The 15,981-nt window shown below is 42.6% G+C and overlaps 1 protein-coding gene across 1 annotated transcript in view; it reads right to left on the reverse strand.

Moving 5' to 3' along the window:
- The window catches only part of FMNL2 (formin like 2), a gene marked incomplete in the record, with an annotated part of 348,552 nt that overhangs the window by 14,396 nt on the left and 318,175 nt on the right, over positions 1-15,981 (reverse strand). Inside the window, 7 exon segments of the mRNA XM_027775349.1 lie at positions 2,773-2,902; positions 4,607-4,687; positions 4,795-4,863; positions 6,642-6,876; positions 8,582-8,784; positions 9,786-9,910; positions 15,789-15,928. Of these exon segments, the coding sequence (XP_027631150.1) occupies positions 2,773-2,902; positions 4,607-4,687; positions 4,795-4,863; positions 6,642-6,876; positions 8,582-8,784; positions 9,786-9,910; positions 15,789-15,928 (983 nt within the window).

Consider the following 15,981-nt stretch of genomic DNA (forward strand, 5'->3'; position numbering starts at 1 on the left):
TGAACCTTAGTAGTGCTGACCACCAGGACACAAAGCAACCTGAGGCAGCTTCTTTCTGTTAAACAACCCTTCCTTGCTTGAGAAGGGTTTAGCATGAACCTTTTCATCTGCAGCATGGCCACCTCCAGAGCAGGTGCACTGCTGGAGGCTCCGGAGCCACTTCCCCACAGAGGTCGGGCCCCACCTCTGCCTCATCACTGTCTGACTCAGCTCTGCACAGGGATGAATTACCAAACAATGCAGTATGTTTCCCCCACAACAGATTCACACTGTCCTTATCATCTCCGATCCCCCAATACTCACAACAGTACCAAGTACATGAAAGCACTTACTGAAAAGGGTTTGCTGGATAAATGAGGGAGTGAGTAACTATAAAGGTAAAGAAATAAAAGAATCTGTGTGGCCCATCTGGATACTGAAGAGCAAAGACAGAAAGCACCGTTCAACCAGAGAGCATCCCACCTTTCTCACTGACTTTCTTCAATTGACACTTTTTGGGAATCCTACTTGGGTCAAATAAAATGTGCTACAGTCAATAAAGTAGCAATTTGTTTCCTAACTTTTTGCTTAAATATGATCATCATGCTTATTAACCACTAATTTAGGCCAAGGGAAACCTGAAGAGGAAAACTACTCCACCAGAAGTGTGCTGCTCACCACCCAAGTAGCCCCGAGTACAGTGGTCTGTCCCAGCATCATCACTCAGTTCTCTCGGTCTCCAAGAGGGTTTTGGTGGCATCTACCCCAATAACAATGTATCATGGGACTCATTCACTTGCTTGTTCATTTATTCCCAACATCCAAACTGCCAGGAACTTAGAGAATTATATAAAGGCAAAACTGATTATATCCTTAAGAAATTAACAGATTATAGGGGCACCAGGTGGTGGCATGATGGTCAACACAGCTGTATCCCACACAGCCAACAGTATGGTTCAAGTCCCAGACACTGCAGCTTGAAAAACGTACTGGGTACATGTGCATATATGCTCAAAGTCCTGGGAGAAGAGTGAAGAAGGGATTGTAGCATGGTCATGCCCCTGGGAAGTACTTTCTCACTTTCCTTCTCTCTCTTTATATCTGCCTCTGTCCCTTCAGTAACTGCAGACACCCTATAGCAACTTAATATATATATACATACACATACATACAGATTGAAGTGGACATGCAAATTGTTACAATAAAATTTCATCTTGTATGAGAGATTAGTACAGGATGCTATTTAGTAAGAATGCAGAGGTAACAGCATTTACTCTGAGAAAGTCAGATAAGATCTAGCCCTCAAAGACTTAATAAGTCTGAGATAGGCCTCAGGAATCTCAATTTGTTATAAACACTGGCTGCTAATGGTTCAAGATTACAAGTTGAGAATCAGGGCCTATAACTAACTTCAAGATCAATTTGTAGTTACTTTTCTTTTTTCTCTTCCTTCCTTTTTTTTTTTTCTCCTGTAGGGTACATGCACTTGTTGGAAACAGAGACAGAAGACAGACAGAAAGCAAAAGTAAGAAAGCATACCCCAGGGGGAGAAAGCCAGACAGCAATCCCTCTCCCCCATTTTCTTGGGATTTGGGGTACCCATGCACACACGCCTAGCAGGGTCTGTGCATGGGTACCAGATTTGGGGTACCCATGCACACACGCCTAGCATGTTTTCCAAGCTGCAGGGTCTGGGACTCCAACCACACAGTTGGCTCCGTAGGATCTAGCCATATGCTGGCCCACATTCATTTGGAAGGACAAGGTACACGGGATGCCAGACTACACAAGAAGTTAGAAGATCTGGGTTCTGGTCCCGTTTCTATCACTTTCTACTCAGGTGACCTTGGCAAGACATTTAACCTCTGCAGACAGCCATTTTCTCATCTGTTACATGGAGTCCTTATACACCTAGCTAGCTTAAAAGTCTCTAATGACTTAGATGAGAAAATGTGTAACTGTCACAGCAAAGCAGCAACCATGGATACTGGTAACTAATGTTCAGGGAAAGGCACAAATGTTTAAAACTGCCATGTCGGAGCAAGGGGATAACATGAAATCAAAAGTTTTGTGAGGGGAATGACCCTCAAATTCTCTTTCTCTTATTTCATACTCTAACTATAGAATATGAAGGGTGATAAATGGAAGAATCTCCAGGACCTGGACCACTAACAGAGAGGACACAGAGGTCACCTTCATGCCTAACCTCACTATAGCTCTCAGGAGTGGGCAATACCAGGACAGGTCCCAGTTAAGAGCTTCTGACTTCTCCTGGACTTTGTAAATGGGTCTGAAAAGTGTTTTAAGGAGAAAAAGGTTCCCTCATGATTGAGGTGTTAAACATCCAAGAACGGCCCAGCCGTGGTAGTATGTGCTGGCAGACACTACTACTGAGCAGGCTGAGGCCCCCTGGGAGGCCTGGGTTTGATTTCCTGCCTACCCTGAAGGCCAGGCACAGTGGCGCACACCTAGAGTCCTAATTTCTCAAAAGGCTGATGAAGAAGATTTATGATATAGTGAACCTATCTAGAAAGGTGGCACAGGTAGCAGGAACTGCTTTATAATGCTGGAAACTACATGGGAGGGCTGGAGGTTCACATCCTGAGTCTACTTCAACACGCTGAGCATGCCTATGATCCTAGCTAGATGTAGGATAGAGCGAAGACAGTGGTGTGGAGACTCTTTGGAGGTTACCTGTCTTTCTCTCTCATGAAGGAACTAAATGAGTAAATTAAAAACAAACAAACAAACAAACAAAAAATACCCAAGTGTAACATTAATAGCTTCAAGTACCTGCAGCAGCTTTTTCCACATAATGAAGCTCATTATAAAATAGGGTCACTTGGTGATATTTTTCTTTTACAACATTCGATATGTAGTGCAACAGCGTTTGCTTTCGGTCTGTTGACTTTGTATCCAAGAGCTGAAAACAGAAGGGGACACATGTTATGGGCAAGAGCAAAGGGTAATGGAAGAGTTCCCCACCAGATGGCGCTTTCCCACCCAGAGTAAAGAACGGAGTACAGCTGCCCTACCCGCTGCCATTCCCAGCTGATTTCAGATTTCGAGATGCATTAAGTTCTTCAGCGAACCATTCCACTAATATTTAAATGAGCTGAGGACTTTCTAACCAAATGATTTGTTAGGCAGTAGGGAGGAGTGTGAGCATCTACAAATGGTTCTTATACTCTATGTGTGTGAACCCCCTGGCTCTGCACCTCCCATCCCATCTCCCCTGGTTCAAAAGCAGGAAGACTCCGGTTTTAGTTCTCTTCAAGCATGCAGTCAGCAGGTGTGTGCAGTCTCTACATGCAGCTCAGCTCTGCTTTTAAGTCCCAACTTCTGGTGACCCCAAACAGATATATATATAAGTGACTGTGATCTGCAGGGGGTCAGAACTGTGACTGACTGGACACTCTGTATCACATAACCGTGTCTCCCGAGGCTGGGGACAGAAATCGCTGCCCAAACTCCTCAGGCTACACAGCTGGAGAGGCTTCTATGGAGGATTTTCTCTACCTGTCCATATTCACCAGATGACTCTGAAAAGCAGAGCATGCCTTTCTCCAGGTGGGAAAAAAATGTTTTTAATTCAAGAAAGTATAAAAAAGCATTTCCTAAAAATTATCTAATTCTATTCAACCTCTTAATATTTTAACCTACTTCCATTCACTTTTTAAAAAATAATTATTGGGACCAGCAGATGGCGTAATGGTTATGTCACTGGACTCCCATATAGTTGACCGTGGTTGGAGTCCCAGACCCCGTAGCTTAAAACTCATGCCAGGAGTGTGTGTGTGTCCAAAATCCTGAGAGGAGAATGGAGGAGAAGGGATTGCCACAAGGCCATCCCCCCCAACGGGGTGATTTCTCTTTGTCTCTCCAGTGAGCACTTTCTGTCTCTCTTTGTCTCTCCAGTGAGCACACACACCCTATAGCAAAAACCTCTCTTAAAATATAAATAAATAAAATAATTATTTATTTTGCTTTATTTATCATAATCATTTTTTCAATTTGGCCAGAGAGAGAGAAAGAAAGAAAGAAATCCTCCAGGTCTGGAGTCTGAACTACGGTTGGCCATGTAAGAGTCCACTGCCTTAATCATCATACCACCTGCTGGCCCCCTATTTCCATCCACTTTCCCCCACATATTTTATATGTAGAAGTTAAGGTTAAACTATACCTATAATTTATTCTCTGCTTTTTCCCCCCAAAACACAAAATAACCCATTTCTTTGAAAACTCTTCACAAGTATTTTAACCATTTCAGAATAGTTTGTCACATTAACTATTGTTACATCATATTTAGTCATCTACCACAATGTTGGACCTCTAGAGTATTACTATTTATAATTATAAATAAAATGAACATTCAATTCAGACACCTGAGGACGATTCCTAGAAACAGAAATACAAGGTCAGACGTTGAGTTATTTTTTAGTGTTTTAAGTGCTTATCATCAACTGGTGTTCGAGAATTTATACCAATTGATCCTCCCACTACCAGAGAATCTTCCCCAAAATATCCCACTCCACCTCTAAGAACAGACTCCGCCACCCCCCAGCACTTAATCTCTGCCAGCTGTTTGTCTCCCACATAGCTCTCATTTTTCTTTTAGTCCACTCACCAGATCTAAACTCTGAAGCTTAAATCCATAAACTGCTCCTCGCTTACTGCTATTCATGTAGTTTCCAAGTGCCAAGATAATCTGCGAAAGAGAGAGAAAGGAGCAACCTGTCAAGACAGTGCCCCAGGCATGGGGTGCAGCTGAGAGGTGAGCTCTCCACATGTGTATACAAGGAAAATGTCACTTGCCTCCAGAATTTTCTTGAGTTTTTGGGATGACTTTATAGAGACAGATGCTGCTATAATTGCGTGCAGTTGCTAGAGTCCAATCAAAAGGAGGAAGAAGGGGGGGGAAAAAGACATGTTAAAAATGGGAAATGAATTGGGAACTAAAAATTAACACAAAAGAAAACAGATCAGCATTTATACCTTAAAGTCTTAGTGATGAGATTCTATTCTTTCTAGGAATGATAAATTTAGTTGTCCTGCTCCATCTTAAGTAACCATATAGTTACATGGAAATTGTTCTCCAAAACTACGTACAAAAATGAGTATCGCAGAAACTTGCTTCTCACAGAATTTGTTACCGACAGATGTAGAGTTAGGAGTCAACAGCCTCTTCCCAGTGAACTCAAGCCTCTGCCTACCATCTCTAAAGTCATATGATTTGCATTTTAAATTCTTGCTGCCCAAGAATTTAAAATAGGAAAGGGAGAGGATAGGGATGGAAGGAGAGGAGGAAAAAGGGTACCACATCATCCAGCAGTTCTCAGAACACGTTTTGAACAGATTTGCTACTATAACCAGTAACTACCAAAAGTTTACTTCTAAATAGAACTGGTAGAGAACGGCGGTGTACACCATATGTAAGTCCCCAGAGAGATGGGGAGAGGGTTGGCTATTATTTCTATATTACCATATCTACTATGACAAACTTCCAAAGAAAACCCCTACGGTGAATTTAATGCTGCCAACAAAAGCTTATAAGTCTCACTAATGATGCAAGATCACTTTTATAAATGAGGAGTCACATTTTAGTCTTTCTAACTCAACCAGAGGACTAGTATCTTCAGAGGAAACCAAGTTTGAAAAAACGATTTTCCTTGTCCTCTGTACTGAACCGTCTCCTAAAATCCAGGGGACATCTGTAAACACAGAAATTGGCATTCACTTGGGGGAATATGGAAATTAAATGCTTTCTGAATTTACTTTGCATACACAATACGAAGTGACGGCTGAAAGAAAAATGCCATCTAGGCCCAGCGACAGTAGAGCCTACTGCTCGGCTGGCTAGGGCCACATGGGAGGCCCAGCTTCCATTCTCAGCCAACCTAAAAAAGCCGGGCACAGTGTGAGCACTGGTATTGTCAGTTAGGCAGGTCACTAGAGCAGAAGATCAAGACATAAGGAGACACTGTCTTAAAAAAAAAAATGAGGGCCAGCAGATGGTGTAATGGTTACATCACTGGACTTGCTTGTAGTCAACAGCAGTTCGAGTCCTGGACCCAGAGACTTAAAATACACCTGGTGCATGTGAATGCATACCCAAAATCCTGAGAGGAGAATGGAGGAGAAGGGATTGCAGCATGGCCATCCCCCCTGAGGAGTGATTTCTCACTTTCTGTCTCTCTCTGTCTCTCTGGCGAGCACATGTGCTCTATAACAAAAACCTCTTTCTTAGGAAAAAAAAAAGAAAGAAAGAAAGAAAGAAAAAAAAAAATGAAGGGCTAGCATTGGACATGGTAGTTAACAAAGCTGGATCCTACATGTTTGACTGCCAGACCTGGCAGCTTGAGAAACATGTTGGGTGTATGTTCATTCTTGCCCAAAATCCCAAAAGGAGGGAGAAATGGAGAAAGGATTATAGCATGACCATTCCCCCAAGGGGGGTGCTTTAAAAAAATCTCCACTCCTTCCAGCAAGTACACAAGCTCTCTGGAAAATTAAGAAAAAAATTACAATCTGGAAAGTTCTGGCAAGGAGTCATTATAGCTCATCACACTGAATGCAATTCTGGGAGAGAAAAAAAAAAAGAGAGAGGGAGAAAATTCCATCTCTCTTTGGACGCCCTGCCCTGCTGGAGTCAGTCCACTCACAGGAGTCAGCATTTGTATGCTTTCAGCAAAGTTCCCAATGAAGGCCATGATGGTCATCTTCTGCATGAGCCTCTCAATTTTACTGAACTGCATCATGAACCGGTCTTCATCCGACAAGTTCTCCAGGGGCTTCCTTTCCCGCTCATAGAGCCGCAGCACTTTCACCTCATTCTCAGTTGGCAGGAACCTCATCAAACATTCCACAAAGTCTACAGGCAATGTCTTCAAGTCAAATCTGAGGACAGATGTGGACAGATCAGTGTTAGAGAAAATACCCCGACTTCTTTCCATCATACCTCTACCTAGTCCAGCTGTTCAGCTAGCAAGGTGTGGAGCCCCACCTTGGCACTGGTACTTGACCACACATCAGGTAACTCACCGGGCCCTCCCTGAAAACCTGGGCTTGATCACGACAGCCACCCTTAGTTTTCAGGCTATCGGTGTAGCTTTAAGCTAGGAATCAAGAGTAAATGACAACAAGAAGAGGCAGAAAGAAGGCTAAAAGCATCTGAAGGTTAAGTGAATCAAGGGTGTAGTTTTTAGGCACTGTGAAGTACTGCTAATTAAGGAGATTAACACACACATACCATTACAGGATATCTGGTGAATTCTGTACAAAATTTCAATTAAACCAAGAGTCTGTGAATATTTTTTTCTTTGGAAAGAATGTTTCCAAATGCCTGTATTATGTGGAGGTTTGGGCTTAAGTGCATAAATTCCTTGAAGGAATACCAGCTCTTTGTGAATGGAGGCTCAATATGAACAAGTGTAGTTATTTACTACCACTTCTATTTTATTCTCTGGACAATCACCGTTCAGCAAGATAACAGAATTACATTTAATCATTATGACAAACAAGATAAGCCAAGATTAAAAACCAGATTGCGTATTAGTTTTCATTATCAGAAATCAGAACAGATTATAGGAGGCGTTGGATTATTAGATTATGACATTAGCTGAAGACACAAAACCATGGTAAACGACTCCTCAGGGTCATTCACTTCTCTAAGAAGAGCTAATCAAAATTTACAAAATACCAATTTATGAATAATTAGTTCCTCAAACATTCAATCACATCTTTATCACACTTAAAAGTCACCATCGCCATAGAAGTAATCTTCTAATAAAGAAATAAATGAAATCAATGCTTTCTATGCAGCTCAAGAATTTTAAAACAAAACCAAACCAAAACCCTTGTTTAAAATGTCCTAAAAGCAATAAAATTCACATTCCTATTGCTATGAATTAAAATTTAAAAATGCATCTGTATCATATTTGCACCTGGCATCAAACTGTATCATTCCACAAATGCCATCGAATTATTTTATTCATCAGTTCTGGATAAAATCCAGACACTCTAGAGAACACTGACATTTTTCCCCCTTTTCTTAACATCTGCGATGCTTGGTTCAACTCTCCCTTTATGTAAGCACTGCTGCAGGCCTATATAAGAGTGCAGAGCAAGATAGTAAATGACATCACAATCCAGATGTGGCTCTTCTAAAGCAAATGATTACTCATTTCAAGGCAGTACTCCCTAGCACAATTTCTGTTCCACCTCTTCAACATTAGCATCTTATTCAACTCTATAAAGTAGCCCGTACATAAAAAAGGGAATCTCTGAAATGTGGATATCAAGAATTGCTCCATCGTCACAGATGAGGTTTATTATCTGTTGATGAGGATGTGTATGGTGGTCTCAACTGGGCTGGACTGAGGTGTATATCATGCTGGGTAAAGTCTCTTCACAATTTGAATAATGTATAGTGATTTCATGTATAAATAATAATAATGTATATATACATACAAAAATAATTGCTCCATCATTTTTCTCGGCTCTTTCCCCCCATTGAAATATTTCTGTTGTCAATTAATTTGTAACTTTTTATTTTCATCTTTATCCTAAGTTTATATAATTTTCAGGAATGCATTGAACTTACACATGAATAGCTTTACATATCTCATCAGCAGTCTTCCCAGCTTTCCTTAGAGTTATGGCAAGATTTTTGGCCCTATTTGCTTCTAGTAATGTCACTTTGTTTGATCCCTTCTGTGTTATCTTCTGTTTGCTTGAAGAAAGATCAATGGCAGGACCCTGGGCTTTTGTCTTGAATATCTCTTCAAATTCATCCACATTTAAATCCTGGAGTGGATAAAGATAACATTGGCAAATAGAATTACACTTAAAAATTGAGTCAGAAAAACACCATTTAGACAGTTTTTTAGACAAAGACCTTACTTTACTATTAAATCCATGTCTCTGGGCATGGCTGGCTCTATTTTTCCTATTTTTGTGACATCATGATATACGACACATAGACAGAGTGAACGCCTAATGTAGACTATTGATTGCTGAAGATGCTTAAAACTATGTCTTGGCCAACAGCAGTTGCATGGCCATAACACAATGTTCTATGATGCAGAAGCCACACGGGAAGGTCCCAGGTTCTTGCCCCCAGGTCTCCCTATACATGCTGGGTGCATGATCATAGCTGGCTGAGGATGAACTGTGGTGTGAAGATCATGTTGGAGGTGTGTCTTTTCCTCTTTTCCTCCCTCCCTCTCCTTGTCCTTTTCTCTGACTCTTCTGGAAGAAATAAACTTTAAAAAAAAAAAAAAAGAAGAAGAAAAAGAAAAAAAAAACTACTGCATTTTCACATAAATTTTTAACATAGTTTAAGAACCACCTTACACGTGAACCAGCAGTTAGCGTAATGGCTATGTTGCTGGACTCCCACGTAGTCGACTGCGTTTTGCGTCCCGGACCCAGTGGCTTAAAACTCACGCCGGGTGCGTGTGCATGCGTGCCCAAGATCCTGAGAGGAGAATGGAGGAGAAGGGATTGCGGCATGGCCAGCCCCCCTGGGGGGTGATATCTCGCTTTCTGTCTCTACGCCTCTCTCTGTCTGGCGAGCACACGCGCCCTATAGTGAAAATCTCTCAAAAAAAAAAAAAAGAAAAAAAAGAACCACCTTACATAATAGTGTCCAGTTTTATTCTTTGAAATTATAAATCTGTTTCTTCTTTACAGTAGGCACTTAAAACACTAGTACTTTATCACTGAAACTTCCAGATTAACAGGGCACCCACCCAAACTTTGCTGCAAAAACAGTGCCCCTATTCTGCAGCCAATGAGAAAGATACCTCCAGAATTCGCTCATCATCAATTTCATTGAAGACTGTGCCGTTGATCTGATTGGGCTTCAGAGCAACCCAGTTAAACACCGGCATTCTGAATTTCGTCTTGATCGGCTTCTTAATTTTCACAGCTAAAGATATTAGAGAGAATGAAATTAAGATCCCAGCAAGGTCTCATGACCCTCAGGAATAGTCAGACAATAATCCTTGCAGATGACATTTTAACACTGGAGGAAGACTGGCAAGAGACGTCCACATGTTTTAAAATGTGGAAAACATCACGTATAGCCTTGGTCAGAGCCGTTAAGAGCTCCTCATTGGACTGATTGACACAACATGGTGTTAAAAAGTGTCTAAGGACCAGAGGTTGATTGTTCTGTTTTGTTTTAATGCAGAAAACCAGAATGCTGCATTATAAATACATATTAGGACAATGCTTAAGACAAAGTTTTGGAAGGCAAAAATTATTATTTATGTTATTAAATAGCAGGGAAAGCAAATACTGTCAATTTTGAATCTTAAATTCTTGGTTCTAGAACACATGTTTATAAACAGACCTTAAAAGATGACCAGAGACTGCATACAGTGATTGTCTAAACCACCAGGAATGTAACATCAAGAAGGCTGATTTTTAGCCAGGGCAATACATTCCAATGGGTGATTTCAATAACAAAGACTACATTGGCTACCAAGTTATTTCAAATAGTCTAAGAGCCATGAATGATCTAAATTAAAAAGTGCTTAAGAAAAAAGAAGGGGTGCTTAGAGAAATCAAGAAATTACATTGCTCCTCAGAAACAGCCACCATCCCTTGCCCCTCTTTTTAACAAGGTAAGGTCTCCCAAGGAGTGAGCTATTCAACAAGAAAGTATTAATGGATCCACTAAAAACCGTGTGGCTAGTCACTGTTCTGATGGTTAAGGTGGCTGATCCCACATGGCCGACTGCACAGTTTGAGTCCTGGATGCAGTGGCTTGAAAAACACGCCGGGTGCATGTGCATGCATACCCAAAATCCTGAGAGGATAAATAAAGAAAAAGGTATTACTGCATGGCCATCCTCCATGGGGATGCTTTCTCCCTTTTCCTCTCTCTCTGTGTCTCTCTTTCTTTCTACTAAGTATATGAGCTCCCTGGTAACTTTGAAAACAAAACAAAATAAAACAGAAACAATTGGAGATCTCTTAATAGAGTACAGGATCTGTCTGTCTTTTAGGGACTAGGAGAGTGCCAATTCTTCCCACTTGAGAAAATGAGCTTTACAAAAGTAACCATTTAAAATTTTCTTTTTAAATTACGCATCATAATGATGTCCTCCCAAAACATTTGGCTATAGACATTCACCTTTGCCAGTCTGTCTCAGGTAGCCCACCACACAATTTGGGAGCTTCACTACTGGCCATTACTAGCAAAGGAGGGAGAACTTCACACTTCAGTGAAGAACAAAATAAGAGCAACACATGACTGAGTTTTTCCTTGGCTGCCTGCCTGACTCAATTGGCTTTAACTGAAAAAAGGAGAGAGACGGTGCCTCTCATTCCTCCAGCGTTACGAAGGCCACAGAAACACAAGAATGTCATCTGACAAACCCACACGAAAGCATGCAGGGACACACAGACACAGCTTTTGCCTAACCAGAGCTTTTTACCACCAAATGTGACACCTCTGTCCCTACTACACAACAGTGTCGGATTCCTCCCACAGTTCATGTTTGTCTACACTGCCTAGAAAAACCGGTATCCTCTATGGGACAAAGGAATGTGGACTTCCTCAAGCCAGGGGCTTCAGCAATGTTGGGCAGGGCAGGGGAGGGGTCTCTTCACAATCTAAGGGGACAGGCTGGTGCCTGTGCATCCTACCTTCATCCTGGGACACCACAGGCCCAGGATGGGCACTAGCAGTCATTCCTCTTCCTAAGTCTTTGGCTAGATCAGGAATGAGCCTGAGATCAGAACACAGGCAAGAAAGGTCTCCTCGGAAAGGTTTTCTTAACTGGGGTGTCGGGGTGCAGAAGGGAAGGAAAGGGGCCAAGTGATCACAAAACACACTCCGTCCCCACAGACCAGGCTAAAAAAGATGGCTCTAGATGGATGAGCACCATGGAGTGAGCCAGAGACCAGTGGGAGAGGACTGGCAGGGCACACCCAGCAACTCTCTTGAGTTCTCCTTTTTCCTCAGAATAAATCTAAAATCCTTTTAGAGTAGCCTTAGGTCCAATCATGAAAAATTAAACTAATAGAAAAAAAGCAGGGCCAATCCCATGGTCTAGTGGTTAAGGGAGCTAAGTTAACTGATCCCACAGTTCACACCCCAGCCCTGACAGCTTGAAAAAAAAAAAAAAAAAAACATACTGAGCACATGTGCTTGCCCAGAATTCCAGCAGGATGAAGAAATGGAGGAAAAGGGACTGTGGTGTGGCCACAGCCCACTGGGGGTGCTTTCTACCTTTCTGTCCTCCTGTCTTCTCTCTGGCGAGTGCATGTACTGTCTGACAAAATTTTTTTAAAAAAGAAAAAAAAAAGCAGCTTTTCTTTTCTAAGAAAGAACAAGACATAGCAGATCAATCCAGGATGTCTGCTTAAAGGACAAAAATCTCTTGTACAAATTTGACTAAAATGCATGGATGCACCCAGAATATCAGTCAGCCAACACCAAGACTGCCCACAGACACGAAGTCAGAATGCAATGGATCAGGGAAGATGGAGTGGAAAGATGTCAAGGCACAGTGTGACCCACATCAACACATGGCAGATACGCAGCACACTCGGTGAGGAGCAACCTACAGAAAAGCTTGATTGGCCCATCTTGTGTGGAAGCAGAAAGAACAGAGAAAATACAAGGAAATTAGATGCGGTTAGAGTCAAGTGGTGTAGCAGTTCACACTCTCGGCTCAGAATGTCATGCTTCTCGGGCACATTTCACAAGGCAGCACAGAGCTAAAAATTTATTTCCCTTCAGGACTGCCTTGAAGACTCACTTATTATTTTATTTCAAAAATGATCCTTTTCAGAAGAGGGTGTGAAAATAATTATCTCATTGCGGTGGTCCCAAATAGTTACACAGAGCTGTGGTAGCTGTTCTATATGACCAATTTTTTCATAAGAAATAATCAGCTGAGGGACCAGCAGGTGGCGTGGTGGTTAAGGCGCTAGACGCCCACAGAGCCGACTATGTTTCAAGTCCCTCACGTTCGCACTTTCCCTCTCACTCTCGCTGGTGAGCAATCATGCCCTACAGCAAACTTAATAGTGAATTAAATAAATAACTTTAAAAATCAGCTGAGGTCCAAATTCTCATTGTAAAGATCCAAGCATATCCTCCCACAGAGGCAGCAAAGGTCACAGACTGCCCAGCAGTGTCTTAGGTAACCTACAGTAGAAGAGCGAGCCCGGCAGTTCACCAGACTTTGAAGAAGTAGTAAGTCTCACACTTCAAATACATATTTCATGCTACTAATACTCGCTCTATAAAGAAATTCTCAACTAGATAAGCTATGAAACCTGGTCCTGGTCCTACATCTTGGCCACTAAGAACACACTTGCTCATTGCCTAGTAAAGAGATATGACATCCTGTCACCTGTGGACCCGGAGGCCTAGAGAGTTGGGATCCCTGGGCATACCAGCTCAGTTCTATTTCTTGGGTCTACTGAGACATCCTTATTCTGTTTGGCCTCTTGGTTCCAGAAAGAGAGAAACAGTGATTGAACATCCACATCTCACAGGATGGGATTCTACCACAAAGTTTTAACAGCCAATTGAAGAGTAATAAAGAGATTAAAGACCTTGTAGAAATTACCTAATCTCAAGCCATTAAAAACTACCAAAATGCAATGGCTGTGTCACTAGACTCCCACATAGTTGACCACAGTTCAAGTCCCGGACCCGGTGGCTTAAACTCACGCTGGGTGCGTGTGCGTGTGTGCCCAAGATCCTGGGAGGAGAATGGAGGAGAAGGGATTGCAGCGTGGCCATCCCCTAGGGGTGATTTCTCGCTTTCTGTCTCAGTCTTTCTGGCGAGCGCATGTGCCCTATAGCAGAAAACTCTCAAAAACAAAAACAAACAAACAAAATAACAGTCAAAACTCTTGTAAAATAGGCATCTCTTACAGCCATTTCACAAAAACTAATAGAAATAAAGAGGAGCTCCTTCAAACCCACATACAGCCCTCCCCTCCAAATTGCTTAAGATACAATGGGAACAACTTCCAATAGTAACCATTCCAAAGGCAGCAGCTGGGTATCAGCTAAGCTCAGTGTTCTACATCTTAAAATTGAGGCAATCAATTCAGCTAACAATCCTCAAAATTAAGTAAAAGACTAGACAAAAATAAATAAATAAATAATCAGGACCCAACCCTTCAGAAGAAAGGCCTACACCTACACATGTCAGCCCCATGGCTCCTTCAGGCCGCCAAGGCTGTTCTGAGTTCTCCATTAGCTCAGTGAGTGGCAGTGAATGCTGAATCACATGTCAGCTTTTGCCAGAAAGGAAGTGGTACCAGATGCTACCCCACAGCAGACACATCTCACAGTCAGTGTCCCTCAGGGGCTACAAGGAGAGCTGTCAGGGAGCCCAGGTACCATGCCCATCATGGGCTTCCACACTCAGTCACTGAAAACAGCCTGGTGATGGGACGGATTCCCAGAGCTTGTCCTGAGATTTTTTTGTTTATTTACATTCCACAATCCAACAGTTCCAGAAGACTCTCCTGCACCTTCTCCCCCTTCAGAAGTAACAAAATTTCTAGAAGAAAGCAGCAGGCAAGGAAGACCTTGAAAGGCAGAAACAAACCACTGATTTACTGTAAAAATGACAGTACATTTGAGCAGGCATTCTATTTGGCTTTTCTGACAGTTTTACAAAAGTCAGGGTAGAAGCAAAAACATGAGTTTGATATAAAGCACGTTGGCTAGGGGTAGCCTTCAGGTGTCTGAAAGGATCCTAGGTACTAAGAGGATTGTCAGCCCAATGACAGGCTGGGAAAGCTGTGGGCAGAATCCTGGAAGAGATGGAGATTGGGCAATCTTTATGGCTAGGGCTGGCCTTTGGACTGCAGACAAAATGCTCCAAAAAGCACTGCAGCCTTGGAACTGGAGGTCATTAGTCTGGCTTGTAAACTTGTCATCAGAAATGAGATTCCAGAGCAGACTGAAGTGGGTAAGCATGCAGAATGATCCAGTATCATAGGGATGGCAAAGCTCAGAGCAATTCCAAATACCAGGAAACTATTCCATAACGGGAACAGCTCGTAGTGTGGTGGGAAAGTGTAAAACTTCATTTCCCTGAGGGAAAGAGTAAAACTTCATTTCCATGAGTCAAAAATAAGAGCTAATATCTCAAGGCTCCTCTTGTCCCTACCCCACTTCAGTTCTGTTGAAGTGAGGACACCACACACTATATCCTGGTTAGCAAGATGACGACAAGATTATTTGAGACATTTCAAATAACGGAAATATTGTCACTGGTAGCACTTTTCCTTGAAGCTTAAACACAACCTAACAAATTCTGATGTCTTCAAATGTCCATACTCATAAAGGCATTTTCCCCTTGTATAGACAGTGTGGTAAATACCTTTAAAAGGTGTGTGTGTGTGTTGGGACGGGGCGGGGGTGGTGGTGGTGAGAAGCACCCAACTGTCTGTGCCCAATGCAAAGCTTTGACTACTCTGTCAGGAAGTGTTTGCTGAACCCACAAAGGTGCCCTGATGATTAAAGAGGTGACTTGTCTCTCTCCCCTTCTCTGGGGTTGGGGTAGTGGCAGACAGGAAGATGGTCAGCGAGAGCAAAACCTCTGGCTATGGAAGAAGTGACAAAGGCGACTCAGAAAAATGCCTCCTGTGCACGAGAATTCTCCTCTGCCGACTGCATTAGCAGAAATGATATACCAACAGTAGATCCATGTCACTGTAAGACTTGGGCTTAAAGAGAACAGCCTTAACTCTCTGGAGGGGAGGTAAGAGAAATGGGTATTCCTTACATAAGGACCTGGGTTTTCATTCTGTGCCCTTACCTGCTAATCCTGAGTTGAAAACCACTGTGGGCGAAGATGTTCCAGGCAGCGGGGGTGCAGAGGGAGGAGGGGGTGGTGGCAAAGGAGGGGCTGGCACAGTCTCGGCTGCAGGACCAGGGAGAGGAGGAGGTGGGGGAGGGAGTCTCGGCTGCAGGACCAGGGAGAGGAGGAGGTGGGGGAGGGGGCGGAGGAG

The sequence above is a fragment of the Tupaia chinensis genome, unplaced genomic scaffold (genome assembly GCF_000334495.1).
Source record: "Tupaia chinensis unplaced genomic scaffold, TupChi_1.0 Scaffold000549_1, whole genome shotgun sequence".
Lineage (NCBI taxonomy): Eukaryota > Metazoa > Chordata > Mammalia > Scandentia > Tupaiidae > Tupaia > Tupaia belangeri.